This window comes from Marmota monax, unplaced genomic scaffold (assembly GCF_021218885.2).
Source record: "Marmota monax isolate L192 unplaced genomic scaffold, Marmota_monax_Labrador192_F-V1.1 WCK01_AAM20220418_F8-fsc00024, whole genome shotgun sequence".
Lineage (NCBI taxonomy): Eukaryota > Metazoa > Chordata > Mammalia > Rodentia > Sciuridae > Marmota > Marmota monax.
Window position 1 is genome coordinate 30,683,282 of NW_026695224.1, and position 27,282 is coordinate 30,710,563.

Genomic DNA, 27,282 nt, shown 5'->3' on the forward strand with positions numbered 1-27,282 from the left:
GTCATCAGAGACTGAAACTGCCAGGACAGTATCAGATGTCTCAGATTGCTTGTTTCACAATAACAGCTGATACCTGATACCTATGGAATGTCGGGAAACAACAACATTATTTGCACCATTCTGATGGTCATAAATAATATCAAGGGCGGCTCAGTTTAAGCAACATAGAGAAGGCTGCAAAGCTGTCAACGGCTCAACCAGGAGTGGCTCCTGCAGCAGTGGGAGGCTATGTCCTGCCTCGCAAGTCCTCCTCCCATGCTTGGACCCTCTCTCCCCCCATGGCACCAGGATGAGCTTTCTTAAGGCACCTGAACTCAGCTACTATCACTTCACTTTTTATTGGCAACATAGCATCCTTTAGATTATCAACTACCTTTTCAGTAAACTAAGAGTTTTCTAATTACCTCTGATAATGAATTAAAGCTAGATCCTGTCTGTAGACCCATGCTACTCTGCCTCTTACCCCAGTGGAATTAGTTGCTAATGGTGAATAACCAGAACATTCAACATATAGAATTGAGCTTTCAAGATCTTTTGAAAAACTGCTATATCTGGCATCACTGGGCCCTCAGAGCCATCAGCTGGAGTGGGGGGATATGTGTTCTCAGTTCCCCCAAACCCCACCTGGCCCCTTTGTCTGACATCCTGCATCCCATTCTGTCTCATTTACCTAATTTGCTATGTCTAGCTAATTAAGTCAAGCATGTGCCCAGGGCACAACACAGCTCCTACCCTGGGAGCGGCTCACAATCCACCAGGGGGACAGACTTACAAACCAGTAAATGAAAGCACAGTGAGAGTGGCAAGTGCAGCAAGAAAGCATGAACATGGTATGGTAGGGCCTCAGAGATGGCTGAGCCACTCTGTCCTGGGAAGCTGGCTGAAGGTTTCCTGGAGGTTCTGTTTAAGCTGGCTTTCAAAAGATGAACAAGAGTTCACCAGGCAGATGGAGGGATGGAAAATATTGGAAGCAGTGGGAGTGGTATTCAAAGCATCCAGGGGTCTTCTGCTGATTTGCTCTGCCAGTTGCACAAATGAGCTTCTCCAGCCAGCAACTACCTTTCTCCTGATTGACATTGTGTATGAACCTCTGTCCAGGTCTTCCTATTCCTTCCTTCCATCAAAACAGAGAAGATTTACCTCTACCAGGCTGCCTGACTAATCCCCACTCACTTCGTATTATCTCAACTAAGGCAACCTTCCCACTGTGGGATAACTGGTTACCTGAGGTGATTCTGTTATTGGGCCTCTTTTTTTTTTATTTTGGAATCCCTGTCATTTGGAGAATAGCCCAGTATTCCAAGCAATCAATTAAGTATTTATCAAATACCTACATTGGACAGAGAACTCTCCAAGTCATATACACCATTTTAAGCCCAATTGAGAAGAAAACAAATTAACTAAGACCAGAGAGTATAATTCAGAAAACCTTTATTAAGTGTCTGGTATTCACAGATTTTTTTTTTTTTTAATCCTTCTACCCATCCGACATTCAATGAGTACTACTATGTGTCAAGTACTATGCTTGGCACTTGGAAATCATGCCGAGATACAATAAACATACAAGTTAGCAGGTAACATGAACAAATAAACTTATTAAAACAAATTTACTGCTAATGCAAAGTTCAAAGTACAGCAATTGCTTGGAGAAAACAGTGCTGACTATGCCCAGAGTTGGGTACACAAAAGATAAACTCTTATTGCCTCTCTTGATTTTTTGGTTGTGTGTGAGAGAGAGTGTGTATGTGTGTTTGTGTTGATATTGGGGATTGGACCCAGGGGTACTTTACCACTGAGCCACATCCCCAGCGTTTTATATTTTGAGATAAGATCTCACTAAGTTTCTGAGGGCCTTGCTAAGTAGCTGAGGCTGTCCTCGAACTTGGAATCGTCCTGCCTCAGCCTCCCAAGTCGGTAGGATTACAGGCATGCACCACTGCACCAGGTCTTATTATTTAATATAACATTTTCAACAAACACAAAAATATAGAGCTGGGTGCAGTGGCACACACCTATAATCCCAGCAGCTCGAGAAGCTGAGGCAGGAGGATCACAAGCTCAAAGCCAGTCTCAGCAACATAGTGAGGCACTTAGCAGCTCAGTGAGACCCTGTCTCTAATAAAATATTTAAAAAGGGCTGGGGATGTGGCTCAGTGGTTAAGCACCCCTGGGTTCAATGCTCAGTAACCCCCACCCCCCAAAAAAACCCCCACAGAAACATAAAGAATAGTGCAACCCATTACCTGGCTTCAACAATTAGTAACTCATGGCCACTTTTGATTCATCTCTACTCCTACCTGCTTTCCATATCCCTTTGTTTTGAAGCAAATCCTAGACATTTTTTTCACTGCACCCATAAATACTGAACTACCTTTGAAAAAGGAATTGGAAACGTGTGAATCTTCCACTATTAACATCCTTTCCACAACCCAGTCTTCCGCAGGAAATCAGATATCTACTGCCAGTGACTCCAAGACTTGGCTGGCTCACAGTAAGGACCTAAGACTCTACTGGAGGTTTTTCCTTGGCTGAAGTCTGAGCTGAAAACAGCATTCTCCCTTGTCAGGTATGCTGCTGACCAGTCTTCTGATCCTTGGTCCTCATAAAAACTGCTAATTATTTGGAGGCTTACTGAGTACCTAATGTTTACACAAAATGGGAAGTACATTCCATAGTCCCATGTGCGTTCCATAACCTTCAGGTTAACTTCAGATGGTACGAGGCTCACCCTGCAGGGTGAGCTGACCCAGAGGTGTTTTCCTGTCACAGTCTTGATCTTCACTGCGTTGAGCATCTGATCCCATCCTATCTCCCACCTCTTCAGTGTTTCCCACTTTTCCTTTAAAAGAACTAACGTATCTGGACTTTCTATACCACACAATTTTATTCTTTTAAAGCAATACACTATTGTCCACTTACACCCTTTCACCCAGGCCACCAGTCCCTTGTCAATCACCACAGTATCTAAGCACCTACCTGCTTTCAGCACCCCCATCGCCACCCCATTCTCTACGTGGTAGCTTAGGAATCTTTATTAAAACACCAAAACAAAAACAAAAAGCCCTTCCATAGTTCCTAACACCTACCGGATCAAGATCAACTTCCTTACCACAGCCAAGTAGGCCCTTCCAAATTTAAGGCATCCCGTGTATTTCTCCAGCTTCATCTGTTCCATCTCCTCCCCGGCCCGCAACCAAAACGGGCTTTTCAGGCTCCGCTCCCTGAGCTCGGCGCTCTCAGCGGGGAGCTCCTCTTCCCAGGTTCGCGATGCGCTCTGCACCTAATGCGCCCTCGCTCACACGAGTCCGCGTCTTCATTTAGAAGATGGAGAAGCTGGGGACGGGCACCTCACCCACGGCCACACTGCTAGTACGCAGAGCCCGCAGGAGCCCGGCCCTCCGGGGCACGGTCCAGAGCCCCGAGCTCTCCGGCACCGGTGCAGTTCGGGCCCGCCAGTGGCCGGGGCGGAGCCAGGCAGCTTCTGATTGGCCGCCTCCGGCGACGGGAGCAAGAGGGAAGGGCGCGAGGGCGTCGCGGAGAGATGACGCAACGCCGCGGCTCCTTAAAGGCACCGGCACCGGGCGCCGCGGATGGCGCAGGCGCGTTCCGGAGGTTCCAGCCACAGCTCGCAGCGCCAAGAGCCGGGCCAGGCGGGCGCGCGCGCGGTGTGCGGACGGGGCGCGCGCCGGACTCGGGCGGCTCGAGGGGTCGGGCCCGGCGGCCTCGGGAGCCCGACCGGCCGCTGAGCAGCGGGTGCCGCGATGGCCGAGGGCAGCGCCGTGTCGGACCCTCAGCACGCCGCACGCCTGCTGCGAGCGCTCAGCTCTTTCCGCGAGGAGTCCCGCTTCTGCGACGCGCACCTGGTCCTCGACGGGGAGGAGATCCCGGTGCAGAAGAACATCCTGGCGGCGGCCAGCCCGTACATCAGGTGAGGAGGGGTCCGCGGCCGGCGGGCGGGTGGGGCGGGGCGGGGCGGGCGTGTCCCCGGGTCGCCGGTCCCCATCCCCGGCCGCCGGGGTCCGCGGCGGCGCCTTCAGCGCGGCGTCCTTCCCGGAGACGCCCGGCCCGGCCGCCTGGCCGCCGCGCCCCAGGACAGCTGCGTTGTGGCCCCCTCGGCCGGGCCCGCGCCCCCAGAGCTGCCCCCGGCCGGGCCGCGGCCCCTCGGCGCTCCCCCGGCCCCCGCCCCCCGGCGGCCGCTCCGCCCCGGAGGGCCCCGGAGGTCCCCCGGCCCGGCCGGACCTGCGCCCGCGACCAGGGCGGGGCCCGCCGGGGAGAGCCGCCGCAGCGCCGGGCCCGGCCCGGCCCGGCCCACGATCCCGGCAGAAGTTTGCCGGCCGCTCGCCTCCGGATCGACGCGCAGTGGGCTGGGCCGGCGCCGCGGGCGGACGGGGAGCGCCCTCCCCGCGGAGGAGCCACCCAAACGCCTCCCGGCCGGGGTGGGCAGAAGGAAAGCTCCGGCGGGCAGCCGCCGACCCTCGGGCCGGTCGGCGAGACTTTCCCTCCTCCTCAGGAGAAGTCCGTTTGAGGGGAGGGTTGGGTGTTTCTGATGGAGGAAGCTGTTGGCGAGTTTTCCCAGACCTTTTGTAATGCTCAGGATCATTTACAGACTCAAAACCTTGATATTCTAGCGATTAATAAGAGTGCGTTTTAAAACTTCAGTAAAACAAAGCTTAACCTTATTTACCAGCTCAACCAACCAGCTTAATTAAAAGGTTAAAACAGTGCTTATACAAGCGTATCAGATCGTGCAGGAGGCTGCGATCTTTTCTATTAGCAACTTTCCTGCAAACTGGATTGCTCTTTCAGTAAATGATGGGAGGGGGAATACTAAAAGCTGAAGAAAGTGCCCAGTAAGCTGGTTAAATATAGACTAATGGTAGAGAATACCTCTAGAATTGACAGGTCAGAAAAAGCAAGATGATACGTGCTGTATTCTTAGTGCTTTATCCCAGCAGAACTCAGCATACAAACTGCATTTTCACCTTTGCATTAGGAGATGTTTGTGCTAACTCAGAAGTAGTTCAAGTGCCCTCGAAATTTCTGGCTTTCTCCTATAATTATATTTGCACTCTTCCTTAGCAGATTTAAGGGGCTGGGGGAGAGTCTTTGTTAAAAGGAATTTAGGCCATCAATGTGACAGACAGCCCATAGCTGGCAATTCAGAGATTAGAACAGTCAGTAACAAAATCATCAGACCAGGGCCTTCCCTGTATCCACAGTAGTGGTCATTGTTTGGGGAAATGCTCAGGAAAACTTTAATTGGTTATTGTTGTAGTTCTTTGAATGGCAGGTAGTCAGCTTAAAAGAAGTTGCAAATCCTGGAATACGTGGTATCTCCGTTCACTTGTCTCCATAGCACTTACTGCTGTAATATACCCTATATTTTACTCATTTACTTTGTGGATCTTTCTCAACCACAGTGTAAGCCCAGCGAGGCCAGATTTTTCTTTGGTTCATTGCTGGGCCCCTCATACCCAGAAAGAACAGTGCCTAGAGACTTGGTAAATGTGTTGAAGCCTGCCTGCTTTTCTGTCATAGCACACTGCGCATAGAGGCTTGGCTCCATTTCCTTGTTAGCCAAGCAGACTCAAGAGTTTGAAGACCCATTCCTTGTTTCCTGTTTTTACTCATAACTCTGAGTTGATAGATGGCATAGTCTTGTCTTTGGTTCAGTAATCTGACAAATGAGGGATAAAATATGTCTTTCATTCAATCTTTGAGCCACCTCTGAAAAAGTGAATAATAGTGTTTTGAACACTTGCCAGGTCTGCACACAGGTCTACTGAGGTAGTGATATCCTCCAGTTAGGAAAGATATTCTGTGGTCCAATTCTGTCACTTTCTTAAGTAGGAGAATAGGCACTTAATCGAGCATTTATGAGGTTTCTAGTACTTAATGGCTGAACTAGGAGTAGACTCCAAGTTCATAATGGCTGTTCTTTAACTCTTAACCATCGAGTTAGAACATTGTTTGTATTTAACTGTTGTTCACGGTGTAATTGATAGCTTATAGTATGTTATAATTTAAGTGACTATCAAGCACTCTCACATTAATTTTCAACTCTTCTTTCAACTTTTTTTTTTTTTTTTTTTTTTTGCAGTTGTAGATGGACAGCCTGCCTTTATTTTATTTGTTTATTTTTATGTGGTGCGAAGGATTGAACCCAGTGCCTCACAAGTGCTAGGCAAGTGCTCTGCCACTGACTACAGCCCTTGCCCCATCATTTTTCAACCCTTTTGTGTAACTGGTAGGATAGATATTTTTAACATGAATAGATATTTTTTAAACATGAATCGGTCAATATTTTTCTTCAATAACAGATGAATTACTTTATTTGGCTGTTGAAGTGGTAAAATGTTTGTGGTTCTTTATCAATTTCAAGGCTATTTCAAAATAATTTGAATAATCTTTATTGCTACCTAGAAACAAACTGCTTAGTAATTTTAATGCCAATGATATTTGTCTCTTATAATGTATCTATTTTTTATGGATGATACTACAGAGAATTACACTGAAACAAAATGAATTTGTATGCTTTGGAACTGGTTGGTCTTTATTGTTTCTTTTTGAAGCTTAAGCATTTAAATCTGTGACATGATTAACATATGAATTGAATATTTAAAAATCTGATAATCTCTGAAGTTTCATAAACCTGAGTTTTGTTTAATGTCTTTAGTGAACTTCATAGTAACTCACAAGAGGTCTGAAGGTCTGAGATGTGTAGTTTAGAAGCCATGTATCTATAGATTCCTGTGCTCAACAGAGGGCCAATCCAATTCTGTCATACTGAAGCAACTTTTTTTTTTCCTTTGACTTGTTGGGAAAACTAAATGTAGACCTTAGTGGGCCTCTTAAGACTGGCAAGACTTAAAAACAAAAAGAAAGAAAGAAAGCCAAAACTGACTCCATATATAAATGACAATCCTTGACCATTAGTCTTTCCTTTCTCAGCAATCCCGAGTCCTCCATGGGGCTCATAGGAAATTTCCCTTTCTTTGGAATATTGCAGTGTCTGGGGCCCCTCTGGTCCAGGCCTGAGCCCATTGTTGCCCAAGTGGAGTTCAGACCCCTTCCTTTGAGCCTGGTTCCTGGGGCACAATGCATGAGGAGAGAATTGAAAAATGAACCACTCTGTACTTCTGCAGTGACTCTAGAGTGGCTCTGTACAGGTTCCTGGTCTTTTGAGATGTTAGGTTTTTCTGGGGACCTATGGCAGTATTATTTTTTTTTTAATTTTTGTTTGTTATTTTTTTTAAGAGAGAGTGAGACAGAATTTTTAATATTTATTTTTTTAGTTTTCGGCGGACACAACATCTTTGTTTGTATGTGGTGCCGAGGATTGAACCTGGGCCACACGCATGCCAAGCGAGCGCGCTACCGCTTGAGCCACATCCCCAGCCCTATTTGTTATTTTTAGAAATATATGACAATAGAGTGTATTTTGACACATTATACATACATGAAGTATACTTATTCTAATTAGGATCCCATTCTTGTGATTGTACGTTTTGTGGAATTCCACTGGTTGTGTATTCATATATGAACATAGGAAAGTTATGTCTGGTTCGTTCTACTGTCTTTCGGCAATATTATTTTGTTTAGCTTTCAGGGTTTTTTTAACATATAATTTTTAATTGTGGACACAGTACCTTTATTTTATTTTTATGCGGTGCTAAGAATTGAACCTAGTGGCTCACACATACTAGGCAAGCGCTCTACCTCTGAGCCACAACCCCACCCCCTAGCTTTTAGTTTTTGAGAGTAAAGGAAATAAAGATTCCCAAGATTTTCAGATCCTTTGATGAGTCAGCTAACAACACAAGTGGCTTTCCCGCCCCCACCTTCTTATTTTTTGAGAGAAAACTGGCCTACTGAAGGTGGAATGAGGCCTCAAAACCAGCAAAGATCATCTTGGACAGTTTCTCTAGGACCCAGTTTCCTTATCTGTGAAGTGAGGTCCATTCTGCTACGTGAAAAACAAATTCCCTTTAAGCCTAGATTGCATGCTGTTTTTGTTTTGCTCTATATGTATTTATTGTAGGGAGGCGGGTCTCTTTTAAGTCTTTATCATTATGTATTGATGTTTAAACATCTCCCTTCCCAGGACTTGGTTGGGTGTTCTGCTGTGTGAATCCCGCCCATGACACTGTGTTGTAACAAGCATTTGTTTCATGCTCTTCATCTGCTTATGTTCCAAGGCCTAATTATTGATGATCCTGTTTTGCCATTTAAATCTGAAATTTGACTCATAGATGATGTTGACGAAACCACTTAAGGACACTAATGTGGTCTCTGTTGGAGGTCCAGGTTTTAAGTAACATGGGAATTATTGTCATCCTTTTTATGGAGCTGAAATTTGTCCTGAGGATTAATATCACAGGGGTACTAAGTCTGTTATATCATCTATTCTGTTCAGAGATCGCTTAGTCCACAGCTCCCTTTGCTTGATTAATTTATGTGAGTGACCCGGCAACTCCTCTCAGATTCTCTAATTCCTTGTTGGTGCTGTACATCCCCCTGAGGTGGCTATATCCATGAGGGTTCCTTGATGGCCAGGAGAGTCTGCAGGGCAGCAAAGTGACTTCAAAGAAATGCTCAGTTAATAACATTTTGTTTTCTTTTTTTTTTTTTAGTTTTTGGTAGACACAATATCTTTATTTTTATGTGGTGTTGAGGATCAAACCCAGTGCCCCGCGCATGCCAGGCAAGCGCTCTACCACTTGAGCCACATCCCCAGCCCTGTTTTCTTTATGATATTTTAATAATGCTTTTTTTTTTTTACTTCCATGTATGCTTTCAGTTTGCAGATGTCCTTATCTAGAGCAGCTTCTGAACGATTGGCATAGGATTTTGAGTAGCAGTTGTAGGCTGCCAAGTTTCTTGGTGCTCGGGATCCAGTTAGAAGCTACAGGGTCTGAGTCTCTTGCCAGATCCTGAGTATTCTTAAAATCAAATTGGCTTTCCCCTTTTCTTGTCCAACTCTTACGGTGATGGGAAATGAGTTGAGCCATATCTTTTAATGAATCTAAGCCTTGTTTGTTTTTATCTACCTACTATAAGGCTTCCCTGACAGATGCTCAAAAGATTAAATGTCCTGAAGGTCTTATAGTTAAATGATTTAAATTGATATTCCCTTTCTCTTTCTCTCTCCCCCAGCTTCCTCCTGCTATTTGCAGTTTTGTTTGGTTAAGCCCTGCTCATATGGAGTTTTTCAAATGTAATATTAAACTGTTTTCAGTTTCATATGATCAAAGAAGTGGTTTTGTCTGGGATTCTGGGGAGAACAGGCACTTGCAAGTGGGCGCTTTAAGTGTGGATCAGAGGATTTGTTTAAGCATAAAGATGCCTGTGTTTATACCAGGCTGTGCCAGCGAGTGTGCTGATTCTAAAGGCTTTTGAAAGGTTTCAAATGATGAAACAAATCAATAAAATCCTTGTTACACTAGTGACTCTTAACATAAAGAGAAGTGTTGAATATTTGGAAATGCTGTAGAATTTGGATGTGGAATATTTGGATGTGTTATAGAATGGTCCTGAGAATTCTTATTTTGAGTAATGGTGATAAAATTTAACTGTAGTTAACACTGGTGGTCTAATGCTATTCCTCATCTTATACCTATATCCTTTTGACTTTTGCTTCTTCTTTTTTTTTAATATTTATTTTTTAGGTGTAGATGGACACACACAATGCCTTTTTATTTTTATGTGGTGCTGAGGATTGAACCCGGGTCCCAGCCATGCTAGGCAAGCGCTCTACCGCTGAGCCACAATCCCAGCCCTGCTTCTTCTTACAGTTTGTATTTTCCCTGTAAGTCCCCTTCCTCATTCTTTTTTTAAAAATATTTATTTTTTAGAAGTAGTTGGACAAGGGGCTGGGGATGTGGCTCAAGCGGTAGCACGCTCGCCTGGCATGTGTGCGGCCTGGGTTCGATCCTCAGCACCACATACAAACAAAGATGTTGTGTCTGCCGAAAACTAAAAAAATAAATAAATAAATATTTTAAAAAAAAAGAAGTATTTGGACAAATACCTTTATTTTGTGTATTTATTTTTATGTGGTGCTGAGGATCGAACCCAAGGCCTTGCGCATGGTACATGAGTGCTCTACCACTGAGCCACAATCCCATCCCCACTTTCTCATTCTTAAGATAATTTTTATTTCCCAGTTTAGAGATTCAGGTAGTGCTTTTCCACATAGAAACTCTGGTTCCTTAGGATTTAGATTTGGATGATATAGACTAAGCATCCAGATTACAAAACCACCTTATCCATTGTTTAAAGTGTTAATTATCTCTCTCATGATATCAAAGTAGCACCTAAAATTCAATTTATAATCCATAAAGAAAACATAATTAGGACAAATAGGGAGTGGTTAAGGTATGAGTCCTGTGCAGCAAGTCTTTTAGAGAGCTACATCATCCTTTGGAAGGACACAGGCTATCATTTTGTATACTAAAGCTGTAATATAAATGAATAATTTGTAAGTTAGAATTCTGGGTTAAGGGTGGAGATGTGGGGGTGTGAGGTATGAGAGTGGCAGGCTCTGGTTGCAACCTTGAATTTGAGTGCTTCCCATGGGTTCTCTGCCTCCTAAGCCATAATGAGTCCAAAGAAGAAAGGTAATCAAAGGCAAAGGTGACAACTCTAGCTCTGTGGAGAGGAAAAAGTCGTATGTCCATCTAAATGCTCCAATACCTGACCAGAGTTCTTGACCTTGAAAGAGCAGAGTTAAAACATACTTCCAGAGAGTGAGTTGGCCATAGAACAATGATCTGATGTTTGCTGCTTCCATTTCTGTATGGGAATAAATGGCAAATACCCTAACTTGTCCCAAAATTATTATGGGAATAATATGAAATATAAATATACAGGTTAAGGATCTCTAATACAGAAATCTAAAATGCTCCAAAATCTGAAATTTCTTACACCAATATAATGCCAGAAGTGGAAAATTCCATATTTGACATCATGTGATGGATCACACTCAAAATGCAGACACGTAAAACATATTGTGTAAAAATTACTTTCAGGCTATCTGTGTAAGGTGTATATGAAACACAAATGAATCTTTTAAAGTATTTATTTATTTGTTTGTTTATTTATTTATTTATTTATTTTTAATTGTAGTTGGACAAAATACCTCTATTTTGTTTGTTTTTATGTGGTGCTGAGGATTGAACCCAGTGCCTCACGCGTACAAGGCAGGTGCTCTACCACTGAGCCCCAGCCCCACATAAATGAATTTTGTGTTCAGACTTGAGTCCCATCTCCAAGATATCTCATGTATATGAAAATATTCCAAAGTTTAACAAAAAAGATTCTGAAACCCAAAACACTTCTGGTCCCATGCATTTCAGATAAGAAATAGTTGGCCTGTGTAGTACTTTATCATATACTATAGTAATGAAGGAATTTGCCTTTTCCCTCTCTTCAGAGACGCTAGGAAAATGTGATGTTTCAGATAAATCAGATCTTGGCAAAATATTTTGTTAGATAAAACAGATACAGCCTTCAAGCAGTAAAGCTGTGCAGAGCAGTGTCCATCATAAATGGAAAAATGGGGAGAATGATTTTTAAAACCAATTGTTAAATGATGAGATACAGACAGATAAATTTCTTTTCCTCTTTTTTGGAGTTAGCATACTAATGGATATAAAAACTTGAATGTATATTTTGCTTATAGTTATTTTGTGGTTCTCTCTACTTCAAAGTATTTCTTTTCTTTTTAAAAATAATTCTAATGACCATTTAAGGGCAACCCCTTTAGGTCACCTCTTGACCTGCTGGAGCTCTGTCTCTTTTATTCTCACTTGAATAAATCCTTCTTTTTTAAACACTCACATGCACACAGAGGTGATTTTATGGCAACTGAATAGACCCATGTGAAACATGGTTTTATAGTCCTATTAGCATTCATCAGTAATCAATTGCCTATGTCTGTGAATAATTGCAAATTGTTTAATATTATTGAGCTCAAAGGCTATGCAGTCTCTGTCACTTAAATGGTTTATGTTGACCAATCCCTGAATTGGAGGAAACTTCGTGTTGAAGTTTCCTAAATAGAAGTAGTCCTTCTATTTAGGATATGAGGTTGTATGAGTCTCTTCTAACACATAGGGAATGTTCACTAGAAATGAAGCCAGGAATTCAAGACTTGTGGGATTTTGAAAAGCACTGAGAATCCTTAAAAAGAACACTGTTAATTGCTTTTGCCCTTCTCAGTCCCACCTACTTTGGCGACAGAGTTGGAGGCCAGCAGGACCCACCATCTGATTGCATCGCCTTCATTTGTTTGGTAATGGGTGAGCCCAGTCCCCCACAGACTTCCAGCCTGTCCTGCTTGGAGCCAGGAGTAAGGCTTTATACTTCCTGTATCAGATTAGATGCTTCTCTTTGGGCATGCGGTTCATTGGTCTGCTGTCCTGCCTGGACTCTTTAACAGCTACTGTCTTATATAAGCAAAACTACTAGGTTTGTCCCCTGCATAAAAATTACAGGCCCTGTTCTTGGCAGGGAGGAGTAAAATACTCATTCTCATCACCTGCAGAGGGGTCAGGAGAAAAGGAGTTGGTAGGCTTCCTTCAGTTTCCTTTTATATTGATAGGAAAGGGGCTTATGAAGATATTTACCACTGTCACAGATGTCAGGACCTTCTTTAGAAATGTTATAACTGCCAGGCACAGCATTGCGCACCTGTAATCCCGGGAGGCTGAGGCAGGAGGATAACAAGTTCAAGTTCAGCCTCGGCAACTGAGACCCTGTCTCAAAAAATAAAAAGGTTAAGGATGTAGCTCAGTGGTGCAGCACCCTAAGTTCAATCCCCAATAAAAAGGGTGGGGGTGGCGGGGAGAAAGCAAAAAAGGAAGGAAGGAAGATTGTCACTGCCTTAACCCAATAATAGATTATGTTTCAAGAATTAACGTTGTCCAACGTTACTGAAATGTACTGTGTATTATTTCATCATAGATACATTTTATAGTAAAGGGACCTCATATGTAATTAGTGTTGATTGTTCAGGGGGTTTATACAGGTTAATTGCATTCATTCACCAGAAACACAGGTGGTAACTCAGGAAACCGCAGCAACTGGTAGGTGGTGGACAACTAGCAAAGGCACTGCCCACCTGGTGCCTACATTTCAGTGGTGTACCCAGTAGTGTGCCCCTCAAAGCTCATTTCCTTGTGCGCCACTTGCCAGTTGAGCGAATCACAGTGTAAGAACCAGTAATATGGAAACCCTAACTCAGCAGCTTATTTATTTTTCTACCTCTGTGGAGCTAGTAAGGGAAATAGACAAAGAACTAAAGGTTTTTAAATTATTTTTGATATTCACTTAATGTTGCAATGTTGCATATACTAGTGTAATAGGATAGTGTCAGGATTTCAAGAGTGAGGAAAGAGTAGGTTTGCTTTATTTTCTGCACTTCTGAAGTCTGCTGTAAAAGTTGACTGCCCTGGCTCCCTGTCACTACCATGTTAGCAGCCCTGGTGAGCCGCATTCCCAGACACCACTGTCTTAAGTAGAGACCATTGACTCTCGACTGAGGTTCTCAGACGTGCTCATTCACTCACGAAACCTTTCTTGAATGTTTACATGTGGCACTGCCATGAGCTAGACAGGGTTCTTGCAGCCGAGGAGTCTGGTGGGGAGGCCACAATAAAGAAGTCTAATTACAGACAGATGGGAACACTCTAAAGGAAACACACGGTGGGGAGGAGCTGCCTGTGGACTGACTGGGTGCAGGGAGCCTGCTCTGAGCAAGCACCTTTGAAACAGATCTGGTGGAGGAGGCAGCTTCTGCAGGAGCAGAGCAGGGGAGCAGGACACCTGCGAGTCCTGAGAGAGGGACCAACAGGCAGGACTCTTCAGGGGATCAGAGTGGCATTCAGGGCCTGTGGTCCCTGAGGCAGGTGGCATTTATACTACTTCCAAAGAAGCTAAAATGTTCCCTATAATATATCCTTGAGCAGCTGAGTGAGCTTGGGGAGCTGGTGAGGGAGGGAGGATGAAGGAACAAAAAGACAATTTTGTGATGTGGTTTAGTCTGAGATGGACAAGGTTTGATTTTGAGAGTTACGGGCAGTGTTAAACATCACAACGTTCAACACTCGGGCTGCAGCATGGAAAATGGATTATAAAAGTCAAGAGTGGAAGCAGGCCTTTACAGGCTGGCTGCCACTGTCAGACAGGAAGTAGGACGCTGGGGACTAGGCTGGGTAGTGGGGCTGGAGCAAAGTGAGCAGAATGGAGATGTTTGGCACTAGGAATTATTAACAAAGAAAAGGAAAGATAAGGGTCGCTCCCGGGCTCATTGCCGACTTCCTCTCTCCATAACATTTTCCCAATTTTGCCAAGTAGTCCCTCCCTCCTACAGATGCCTGTATGCGTGGTGTGCACTGTTAGCATGACGTCCATTGATCCTTTATATTGTATATTGTGTATTGAGAGTACTGGGAGGGGATGCAGCTGGAGTTGCTGGAATGATTCAGGTTATTGCATCATGGTGATGTCCTAGGTACCAGAGTCTGGCCAATAGCAGGAATTAGAGAAGAAACGGACTGGTTACTAATTGGGCGTAGGAACCAAGGATGAAGAAAAAAATAGAGACACAGGTGTTGAGCTGGGCTGTGTAGGAAAGAATGGAAGGTAGCAGTCTTATAGTTGTTGAATCTGCAGTAACACTGATGTGTGAACACTTTAATTGTGCTCTTTGGCACTTGACAGCTCGACAAAGTGTTTCACTTCTACACATATGTGTGTGTTCCTTTCTTGCACATGTGTCTTGTCTGTGCTGTTCTTGATTTCCTACTGCTTTCTGGCAGCTAAGTTCATGTTCACTGTGGTAATTTGGATCTGGACTGTCCCCCAAATGCTCACATGTTGAAGGCTTCTTGTCAATGCAGCACTGTCCAGAGGTGGAGCTTTGGGGAAGTGACTAGATCATGAGTGCTCTGACCTTATCAATGGATTCGTCAATTGAGGAATTTATAGCTGGATTGGACCATTGGGATTAGGTGGAAACTATATAGGACGTGGAACCCAGTTGGAAGGAGTAAGTCCTTGGGAACATGCTCTTAGGGACTATATCTTGTGTCTGGCCCCTTCCTCTGTTTCTCTGTGCTTCCTGGCTGGCCTAAAGTGAGCAGCTTTGCTCAACCATGCCCTTCTGCTGTGATGTACTACCTCACCACAGCCCAGGAACAATGGAGCCAGCTGACAATGGACTAAAACCTCTGAAACTGTAAGTCAAAATAAATTTCCCCTCCTTTAAGTTGTTTTTCTCAGGTATTTTGTCACAGCTATGAAAAGCTAATGCAGTCATCATTCAAGATGTAATTCAATATCTCTCTCCGTAACATTTTCCCAATTTTGCCAAGTAGTCCTCCCTCCTACAGATTCCTGTATGTGTGGTGTGCACTGTTAGCATGACGTCCAATTGATCCTTTATCTAGTGGGAGAAATGAAACAGATGAGTGGGCTGGGTGTTTTCAGAGCCCATCATCTCGAAGCTCCAGGTCCAAGGGCACCAAAACCATAAATTGAACTTCCCTGCATAAGAGAGTGGAGTTGACTACAGACTTTAAGGACTGATCTTCCAAATGAGATTAAACTTTTTGCCCTAACGGCTAAATATATATGGGGGCTCAGGGCAGAGGGACAAAGTCATCATTTTACAGTAGAGTTTAACCTGTAAGAGAGCCCTGATTTTGTACTCTTTTAGATGGCACAGTTCCAACAAAGTCCATTTCTGATGCCAAGAAACCTGGGAGAAGAAGAGACCAAATTCTCTATTCAGAAATAGTGGCTTCAGCAGAGCTTTTGTTCCAGCATGACTAAAGAAGTGGCTGAGAAACGTTCATTCCCCTGACAGCGTGTTGGAAGGCCCTTGCAGCTTCAAGCTGTTTGGAGAAGTTTATAGCAGGGGATTATAAATTAAGGAGGTGCCAGAGCAAAAAAGGCATTTTGGAGGTGGAGTGGAAAGTGCTGAATGGAAGCTGATCCCGAAGCTGCCCCTCGTTTACTGGAGGGAGCCTGGCAGAGGGTGACGGAGGGTGAGGGAAGCTTTAGTTCTTCTGTCTCCTTCTCCCCACTCTCCTTTTCAAAAAAGAGAAACAGATTAACATTCACTTGGTGCTTTGGTTTGAACTACTTGGAAAGAATGGACACAAAGACTGCGATGGATTTATGGAACACTAGCCCTTGGGATTTCTTCAGGAGGCCCACTGTATTTGAAAAGTCATAAACCCTCCCTCTCCTTCTACTGGGAGAGAAAAATTGGAAAGTGAGCAGAGCTAGGACCTGTTGCTGAAACGTATTTCTGCAGTGCTTAGTGCCACTTGTATGCTCAGCACAAAAGAACCAGAAAGCCGGCTTCCAGTGAGGGAGGGAGAACCTGCAGCAGTGGCCCCAGAAGCTAAGGGGCTTCCTCTCGAGGTGACCTTCTGCATGGAGTCTCAAGGCCCCAGAGCAGCCTCTCTTAAATAGCATCTGGAAAATAATTCCTTAGTAGAAAATCTGGAACTGTTTGACAGGTTGTGGCATGAGTGTCTGTCTTTTATGTGTATTTTCAAAAGGTCAGGGTGTGACCAGAACAAGGAACCAGGCTTGTTTCACTCTAGAAGAATTTTTTTGCTTCTCAAGTTGCTGTATCATGATTCTGTCTTTGAATTTATCTTAATATTTGAACATGTGTTGTCAAACCTTCTCTCTTGAGGTAAATTGTATTGACTTCTTTACTTTTGAAATTACAAAAGCTAGATACAAATTTTTTAAATCTATTTTATATACAGAAATATGGAAATCACATGAGAGTTGAATTATTTATGGCACTCTAAGTTAATTTCTGGTTCTGAACAGCATATTAAGTGCATTATAGTTGTAACCCACGCATGCACATTTTTTGTGGTTCAGCTTTTCACCTGAAGTCATTTCATCCCTCTCTTATTTCTCAACGTAAATGCCCATAAGCATCATTATTAATAGCTATTTGTTATTACATCATATTGCTGTTCCATGTAATTTGCTTCATCATTCTCCTGTTTGATGTTTTAATTTCTAGTTCTTTTTTCCTATTGAAAAGTGACTTTATAAACAAATAAAGAAAAAAATTCACTTCCTTTTTCTTTGTATTTTGTGAGTAGACCTAGCTTGAGGGCTATATCCCAGGTCAGACGGTAGAACAGATTGTTATTCCTCCTACATGGAACCAGATCACTGTCCGGAAAGACTGTATCATCATATAGAGTCCTAGGCAGTGTGTGTTTGATTTTCTTTTTTAAAGATCTGTTGCCGTTACTTTTTGACTTTTAGAAATGATTTCTCAAAATTGTTATTTTGCATATCTGTTGGACTGTATTTTGAAATGAAGTGCATTTACTACCCAGAGTAGGGACTGGCAAGTTTTCTCTGTAAAGAGAAATATTTTAGGCTTTGCAAGTGACATGCAAACTCTGTCACATACTTTTCTTGTTCTAGCTAAACGATCTAAAAGCCATATAAAAATGGTCAGCAAGTTGTAATTTGTTAATCTTTCACTTGCAGTATTAGAATTTAAAATTTGGATGTATACACTTTTAATCTGAATGCCACATGCTGTTTGAATGTAATGTCATGATTATTTACCTGTCATTCTTTTATCGAGCAAAGATTGACAATCTGGACTGAATGCCCACTGTCTTTCTTCTCTTCTCCTGTTGTGTGTTTTCCTTCTCCTTACTCTCCTGGCTCCTCCTCCCTCTTATGAAAGAATGCTTCCTTCTTTTCCAGTGCCCGCCTCAGAGGAGAGGTTGCAAGTGTTGAATGGGTGAATCCCTCAAAAGCAAAGAGACCACATTCTCTTCTAGCAGGTGCCACACTTTCCCTGATTTTGCAACCAGGATTTTTGAAAGAATCATCCACTTGATGACAGTCTCATCTCCTGTCTGTCTTCACTCTGCAATTAGGTTCTGTCTCATGACTCCATTAAAGCTGTTCTTTTAAAAAGTGTCAATATAATTGCCAAATCAAGTGAAAACTTTTAGGTGTTTATCTTATTTGACCTGCCTACTTATTTATCACTGTGGAGCATCTTCTCCACACTCTCCAGGCTTCTGTGGCATCTTTTGTCCCATTTCCCCTGTAGTCTGCTTTCTGGCTCTCTTCTCGTCTGTCTCTATACCTTGATAGTCACTGGGTTTTGACCTCACCATTCCCTCTCTCCATGGCAATCTCATCTACACTGAACATGCTGGCTCCCCTGGCCTCACTGCTGTGTGGCCACCTTAAGCCCACATGGGCCAACTTCCTCACCCCCCAGGTAGGTTGTCCTTCATTCCTGTGCTGCTTACTAGCTACCAGACTCCCCAGGGGAAGCTTGAGAATCATCAGAGATGCTGCCTCCCCCATATTCCTCAGCATTGAGCTGATGCCAAGACCTCTCATTTCTCTCTCTCAAATCTCTGGAGTCTGTCTCCCTTGCCTCTGCTCAGTTCCAGCTTTCACTAGCTCTGGGTTGTGACAGGGGCTCTTAGTGGCCTGTCTGCTTCCAGGCATAGTACCCATCAGTCTCCCACTCTGAACTGCCACCAAAGGAAGGCTTCCAGAATGTAATCAGATAGTACTTAAGACTTCAGTGTCTTTGGAGACCTGGTTGGTTCATTGCCAGGGCAGGAAAAATACACCCTGAGCCTGAAGCATCTTGTGCCAGAAAGTAAAGAGGGGCACAAAGAAGACAGAGACTTTTGAAAGGACCCAAGAGCCAACCTGAAAGAACTCCAAGGAAAGCTGCAGTAATTTGAGCAAAAAAGATAAAGTAACAGTGATACTGGAGGATAGCCATAGAATAAAGTAAACATCCATGTGTCTGTGGATGAATAAATGAATGAATGGATAAATTGATTAATAAATGGAAGAGAGGAGTCCGACCTTTCTTACACAAGAATTTCAGTGAATATACATAGAAGAAACCAGAATAGGAAATCAACACTGAAGCTAGGCATGGTGGCATGTGCCTATAATCCCAGCTACGTGGGAGACTGAGGCAGGAAATGTGCTAGTTTGATGGTCTCAGACAGGGTGGTGGGGATAGGAAGACAAGATTGTCATTGAAAACACCACAGTGATAATTGTTGCAGGCAGATCCACCAGTGGATGCTAAGATCAGTGGGTGAGTTCCAGTGAAAGTGGTATTTGTCTGTTCTCAAATGGTCTCCTCCAATATATTTATTAATAAGAAAAGGAAAAATGATAACCATGGAGAAACACAGCAGAACCATTGTAATCAAGAGGCCAAGTTGTGTCACTAGTAGTGAGGCACGCTTTAACCCTCCTGTTCAAATGCCTGTCCTCAGTGACCATGAGAAACTTGCGAGACCCAAGTGAAGGGATGTCATAAGATTAGCCCACCCGTACTCAGCGAAGTATTGGGGTCGTGAAAGACAGGGGAGAGCTGAAGAGATGTCACAGGTCAGAGGTAGCAACTAAACAAAGTTTGGAACCCTAGTTTATATCCAGAGCAGAGCAAAGACCAGAAAAAAAAAAAAAAAAAAACTGTTATTTGAATAAATTCTGTAATTTAGCTGAAATAGTGCTCCAGTATTAATTTCTTTGTTTTGATAATTGCTGAATGAATGAACTAGAGTAACTGTACAGGTTTTTTTTTTTTTTTTTTTAAGTCTAAAATTACTTCAGAACAGTTGAAAAGAAAACACCACCACCAGGAGCAGTTCTGTCTCTCAAGGTGAAGTCCAGACCCTTTTGCAAGTTGCCCAGGTCCCTGGAGCTGACTTCTGCCCGAGTACAGCCATCCACCCTCTGCACTTTCTAGCCTGCACCCTCTCTTCCAGAACACCGAATGCCCCCGGCTGACCCCCTCCTGGCGTGCCTCCTCTCCTCAGATCCCTAGAAAACCCCTGCAGTGCCTGTTCCAGGTGCCCCCTCTGGGCAGTCTCTTGTGACTCTTGTCCCCTGTTGTCACAACTCCTTGGCCTCACCAATCCCTGGAGGCTCCTCAGTGTTTCCTGATTTTTCATGACTTTGGCACTTTTTACTGATTTTTAAATTTTAAAACAAGTATTTTTTGTTATTTTAGTGCATTATAGTTATCCGTAATAGTGGGGTTCATTTGAACATATTTATAAATGCTATATCAGGTCTCTTCATTTCAGTCCCCAGTACTACCCACTTTCCTGTCTTTCCTACCTCTGACCCCCTTCTTTTAATCTATTGGTCTTTTTTCCATCATTTTGACAATTTTTAATGAGTACTGATCAATTGTTTTATAGACCGTCCCTTTACTTGAGTTTGCTAATTTTTTACGAGGAGGTTGAGGTTGTGCACTGTTGACAAGAACACATGCCCATAAGTGAGATTGTGACCTCCTTGGTGCATTCGGTCCAGGGCACATAAGGATAGTGGTGTCCTGACACTGGTGATACTGCAGTCCCTTTGGCTAGCACCCTGTTTCTTCTTTATAATGAACAGGGATTTGTGGAGTGCTGCTTTGAGATCACGTTGAGCACGGCATTCCTCCTCAATTTTGTCTCACTAGTTTTAATATCCCCTAAGATTTTGTAACTCATTCTTTCCTCCAGTCCTTAATAGTTGGTCTCCAAAATTTTAGACTTAGACAGCTGAGAGGAAAACAGTACCATTTACTAGATGTGGACCCCCCCCGGGGGGGGGGGAGTGGGGGATAGCCTTGAGGAAGCCGAGGAAAAAGGATTTATGGGACATAATGCTGGAGATGTCACACTGAGTGGATTAAAACCCAAACCCCTGATGTAATGATTTGTAGCGTTTTATTTTGTTGGCAATAAGTTTATGATTAGAAGCACTCATTAGTCAGTTCATGAAGGTTGATTAAGTTGGGATCAGGTTTCTAAATTCATTCCTGATAACTATCGTGCCTGGCACCTTTAAGGGGCTAGTTGTACAAAACAAAGGTGTGTGTCCCCCCACGCAGTTTGCAGTGGTTAGTGACACTTTATATCTTTTCCTATGAGGATAGCTGCTTCTACCTGGTATCACTGTGTCTTGTAGTTGTGCAGACCCGCTTCCCTGTGGTTTCTGCAGGTATACTCTGCACAAGTTTCCTTGAGCTATCCTCCTGTAAAGTTATAATTCTCTTTCCATGTTCTTTTCAAAAAACATGTTCTTCCTTAAGATAGATTTCTTCTTCATTCACATCACATGACTCTCAGACACACAATTGCTCTTTTCGTGTTTCTTCTGGATGTTAAAGTAATTGACAGCCAACTCAGAGCAGAGCCAGATACACAATGCTAAGTTTCATCTTCAGAATGGCAGATGTGCTGTCAGGAGGAAAATGGACAGCATTCTGGTGCCTCCTCGTGTGTCATGTAGTTGGGGAAAAGAGGCCATCAGGGGATGGGAAGGCACAGGTTGTCTCTGATCCTCTAGTGCAAAGGGACCTGCTTCAACTTTGCTTTGCTGTTGGCTGGCAGGATGCCAGCTGGACAGTAGCACACCCTTGGTTTCCTGACATCTTTCCTAGGCCCTGTGTTTTTCCACTGCATCGTGCCTGGGTGTTCCCAGGCAGTGCTAGTAAGTGGGGAGCAGTGGAGCACCTGAGATGGGCTGCAGCTGGGCTTTCTCAGGAGCAGAGGGCCTCCTCCTATATCCAGCCTTGGAGTCCAGTTCCACAGGGGCCTCCGTCTGAGGACAGATCCCTGCACTGTGGATCGTTGGGCTGCTTGGAATATGTGGGGTCTAAGTGCTTGCACTGTTGACTGCAGCACACCTGGGCCACGGGCAGGGACAGCGCAAGCCAGCTGGTGTGGGAGAGCTCAGTCGGTGAGGTGTTTCTGACAGGTGCGGTCGTTTGATTGCAAGGCCACATGAAATCAGTCTCTGACACCACAGGGTTACAATCCATTGTTTCCTCACCTGGCATTGTGCTCGTTATCAAGCCAACAAATATATCAAATCCCAGGCATTTTATTAGGTAGAGAGAGACAGCAGGAAGCAGAGCAGTCTGTTTTCATGATGTTGACATTAAACAAGTAACGTTTATTAGTGGTGGTGTTATAAATTCTGTGAAGCAACATAAAGCCGAGGAGGGAGAGGAATTGATAGACGGTGGGTGTCCAGCAGCTCTGGAGATGTCATTGGAGCAAAACTTAGGACCTGAGCATGTGGGAGGAGTGTGGAGGGCATGTCAGGCCTGGAGCGTGTCAGGATAAGCCACGAGTTTTTCACACATACACAGCCATGGACCTGACCTAGCTGGCCTGGGATGGGACCCATGAATCTGCTTGTCTATAAAGCTTCTCTAGAAGGTTCTGGGAAGTGGAGTAGGGGAACTGCTCTTAAAATTCATTTCAGGATCTACGTGAGGGAAAAAAATTTTGATCTCTCCAGGTAAAAGGAGAGCATTCATGGAGGAAATCAGGAGACTGTGAAGGACAGGAAACGCACTGCACCTCCACTGGCGGACCACCTCCTCCTCATCCTGCGGTGCTCCCGCTGCCCAGGGAGGCTGAGGGCGGCTCCCCACCAGCAATGGCCCTCCACAGTCCTGTTGCTTCTGCCCTCAGTACTCACTTGGCCTGCCACAGGAGGACCCGAGGACCCGAGGACCCGCAGCTGGCCGTGCTGGGAGGGGAGCTTACCATGGGTCTCTGGACCCTGCTCATGTCCACCACTTGCCAAGGGACTTCCTTGGGCTTTTCTTGGAGACCTCCAGTCACGTCTCAGACATCTATGAATACTGTCCTCCTATGTTGATGGGACTCTTGGGTGGCAGGACTGTGACATAGACCAGTCCCTGTTTTCCCACCCTCATGTGTATACCAGAGGCCTTCATGAGAAGATGCTCTCTGTTGATGGAAAGATAATTGTAAATTGAGTTAACTTGAATAGAGCTCAAAAACATCCCTTAAAATAGACTTTATGCCAGCCATGGTGGCGTACACCTGTAATCCCACCTGTAATCCCAGCAGCTCTGGAGGCCGAGTCAGGAGGATCACAAGTTCAAAGCCAGCAATAGCGAGGCACTAAGTAACTCAGTGAGACCCTATCTCTAAGTAAAATGCAAAATAGAACTGGGGATGTGGCTCAGTACCTGAGTGCCCCTGAGTTTAATCCCCATTACCAAAAAAAAAAAAGTAGACTTTATTAATTTTTTTTAAGATTTTATTTTTTAGAGCAGTTTTGGGTTCCCAGCAGAAGTGAGAGGAAGGCAGAGGGGGATGTGGCTTAGTGGTAGATTCCTGCTTGGCATGAGGCTCTGGGTTGGATTCCTGGCACTGTAACAATAATAATTATTGAGAAGAAGGCATAGAGATATCCCCTGAACCTGACCCCATTTGTGCATATCCCCCCCCCAATTATCACCAACCCCCACCAGAGTAGCCAATTATTACCATTGATAAACCTGCACTGACACCTGGTTTACATCAGGGTTCCTTCCCACCGGTGTGCACTCTGTGGGTTTGAACAGATGTGTGAAGACTTGTTTTCACCGCTCCTGTATCACATTGAGAGGCTTCACTGCCCTGAAAATCCTCTACCCTAAAGATCCATTTTTGATGTGGTTTTTGAAAGGTTGTGGAGGCAAAAGAGAAGTGGGGGATTATCTACAAAACCAGTTTCCCAAAAAAGCATGAATTACTAGTTTGGCATAAGAGGGCTGGCCAGGCACTGTCCTCATATATCAGCCTGGTCATGGTGGCTGCACAATTCCAGATGACATGAATCATTAAATCATGAGTAATGCCCATGAATCACCCCACATTTCTCTAAGTCTTGGCTTCTCGAACATTACATTCTCCTATGTTCTGTGTATGTGTTCTTCCTTTTATTGGAGAAGGCTTTTGCATCAGAGAAGAGCTCGCTTAGGCTTAGTCTCTCTTGTTGTCATATCATATCCCCTGCAGTGAGGTCTGGAGTGATTCTTGAGAGACGGAACTGGGCCTGATTACCTGGACTGCCACTGTGGCATTTAGACATATCGAACTTCCTCAGCAGTTTCAAAGCTTCTAAGAAGAGACCCGGTGTACCCAACAGGTTCCTTTGTCTCTACCACAATTATTTAAAAGTTGTAGACTCCTTTCATGAATATCAAACTTTGGATCATACCAACTTCTTGGCTGTGAGTGTAGCTCAGCGGTAGAATGTATACTTAGCCCAAGAGAGGCCCTGATTTAATCCCCAGCACCCAAAACTAATATTAACTTTTTGTTGTTTTGCAGCCCAGAGAGTTGAACCCAGGGCCAGTCTACCACTGAGCTACATACATCCTCAGCCCTTTTTATTTATTTATTTTTTTAAATTTTTGAGATAGGGTCACACTCAGTTGCTAAGGCTGGCCTTGAATTTGTGATCTCCTGCCTCAGCCTCTCAAATCTACAATTACAGGTGTGCATGATTGTACCAACCCAACTTCTTTTTTTTTTTTTCAGTTGTAGATGAAACACACAGTATCTTTATTTATTTTTATGTGGTGCAGAGGATTGAACCCAGTGCCTCACCCATGTAAGGCAACCACACTTTACCACTGAGCACAGCCCCAGCCCCCAACTTCTTTATTAGTTACTTGCTACCAACTTTTTTCTACCACACCTTTTATTTTTCAGTGTTGTTAAGAAAAAGCAAATTTGATTTTGTTTCACTCTTTGCTCAACTTTAATAAAACAAAATTTTAAATGCTTGGCCAAAAGATAGGTGATTAGATGAAAATAAACTTGGACTCTGATTGCAAGAGGGTTGTGTGGCTCCTCTGTGACTGGTTGGCTTGGCCAGGCTTAGCCCCAGAGGACTCGCGAGGCCCAGTCTGAGAGAGGAGTCTATGCAGTAACACCACGTGGCTCTGCCTGACTGGATGTCATGGCCCAATTGGATGGAAAACATCTCAGATCTCTTGACTGCTGCATTTTCTATGAGAGAATTGTAACTTAACATCACATAATAATAAAAACAAGGAGGGAGAAAGTCCTGGGAAGTGATATTGGCCAAATTGTATTGCTACACTGTGTGCACACATGAATATGTAACAACCAATCCCACCATTATGTACGACTGCGATGCACCAGTAAAAAATGTGGAAAGAAAAAATAAAAAACCAGGGCTGGGGTTGGGACTCAGCAATAGAGCGCTCACCTAGCACATGGGAGGCACTGGGTTCGATCCTGAGCACCACATAAAAATAAATAAATAAAATAAAGATATTATGTCCAACTACAACTAAAATAAATATATATATATATATATATATATTTTTTTTTTTTTTAAATAAAAACCAAGGATATTGTGACTTTTGACAAATCTGATTATGACCCTGTAGCTTACTGCAGTGAGGACAGAAAAGAACAGTTGATATATAATTTATAAGCTAACTTTAGAAACAAGCAATCAGTTATTAACCTTTACTTTATATTATTGTTCATTGAATTCTCAGTTGCATGTGACAGGGATAGAATTATGTGCTACATAAAAAAGGGAGAGCTGGGGCTGGGGGTACAGCTCAGTTGGTAGAGTGCTTGCCTCACATGCACAAAGCCCTGGGTTCTAGCTCCAGCACCATTAAAAGGGGGGTGGGATTGAAGGGGACAGCTAATTGATAGGCATTCAAAATATTGGGGTTTATTGAAGGAAAGAAATGTCAAAATAGAATGGAGTAGGAGCCAAAGGCATACAGAGATTTAAACTGGGGGGTTGGAGGGGAAAAAGCAAAAAGGGGTCTGAGGCAAGTTCCTGGGCCACTGCAGTAAGGCTGGTGCACAGCGGGTTTGAGGGCTTCATTGAGATTGGAAGTTTCTAGAAGCCAGTCTTCCAGCTTTCATGGTTTGAGACAGACTGAAGCTCTTCTAGCTTGCACTATTTGTGTCAGACTGAAGCTCTTCCACCCTGAGGCTACCAACATGTGGCCTGCAAGCTGTGTGTCACCTGTGCAGGAGAGTATAAGTACAGTCATCGAAAGGAAGAGTTCGGCAACTCCTATAGGCAGCAATTTGCCAGAGTCATTTGTTGAATCTACTGATAGAAACTATCGGGGCCTGTATTTTTTATGCCTTTTTCATTTTCCTGGTAGTTAATTTTTATTATATTTTATATAATATCCATCTGGAATGGGTTGGAAATACAATAATATACCATGGATCAGTTGAGAAGCACCAGTTAAACACTGGCTGCCCAGAGAGTGGTCTGGAGACCAGAGGCATCTTTCCACATCCCCAGAGAGCTTATCACAGATGCAGACACTGAGGCCCTCCACCAACTTTCTCAGTCAGAGAACCTTGTTTGACCAGGTCCCCAGTGAGTTACAGTGAAGGAAGTGCTGCTTCTCACTTAACCTTCAAATGTGGGCCTTGGCCTTTCAGCACTGGACAGATTAAATTATTAGGCAGTGCTGCCTCAGTACTGGTTCTGTTTAGCTTCACTGTATCCGAGGTCATCAGGAAAACTCTTGCATGTGACAGCACCTCAGAGTTAAAAAACTTATTTTACAAATAATTGTTGAGTGTCGTCTATTTTCCTCAGCCGCCGGGCTGCATTGCAGATTACAGTGGTAAAGGATTCCAGCCTCAAGGACCTTGGAGTTCAGTAAAGGAAATAGCATAGAATACTTCACCTCAGGCCAAACCGAGACGGTCCCACGCTGTGTCATGGTAAAGGTGTGGGTGCAGCACCAGAGAAGTGTCCGCAGGGAGGTGATTTGTACCTGCCACAAGAACAGCATGAGGATGGAGGGATCTGGGAAACGTGTCTAGTTACAGAGTCTGGGACCTGGTCTTCCAAGGGCAGGTGGAAGTTAGGTGTTCACAGGTTGCAAGGGGAGGTCAGTCAGGTCAGGTAGGATGGTAGGAAAGTTTGATGCAGGCAAGTCTCAACCATAGTTAGTTTTCTCCCTTAACCTTCAAATGTGGGAAGACTTTGTACAATTCATCTTTTGACAGGCTTTGGAAACTATCGTAATCAGAAGCCTGAAAGGGTCGTGCTCATATTTAAACTAGCCTTCCTTTGTCCTCTTTGCCACCTTCTGTATTCTCTAACCTATTCAGTGAAAACTGCACTCTTTAAAAGGATTCCTCTCTCATTGTAAGAACATGACCAAGTAATCATCTTTTTAAAACTCTGGTCACGTGAGTCAAAAATAGAAAGGGAAACAATGACAGGTATCCCAGTGACCCTTTTCCCTGGTGGCCTAGTTTCCCCTGTCCAGTTGCTATCTGTATTGCACGTACAGATGCGACCAGCTTTTATTTGAACTGGACTATACTAAATAAGAAAAATGCAAATTCCATGTTGAAACTCCCCTACCAGAGCGCCTTTTTTGTTGTTGTT

General features: G+C 43.9%; 1 protein-coding gene across 1 annotated transcript in view; it reads left to right on the plus strand.

Annotated features, from left to right (window-relative positions):
* The first annotated feature begins 3,708 nt into the window (after positions 1 to 3,708).
* The window catches only part of Gan (gigaxonin), a 62,367-nt gene continuing 38,793 nt past the window's right edge, over positions 3,709 to 27,282 (plus strand). The window contains exon 1 of the mRNA XM_046435184.2: positions 3,709 to 3,928. Coding sequence (XP_046291140.1) covers positions 3,762 to 3,928 — 167 coding nt within the window. The 5' untranslated portion in view covers positions 3,709 to 3,761. The remainder of the gene's footprint in view (positions 3,929 to 27,282) is intronic.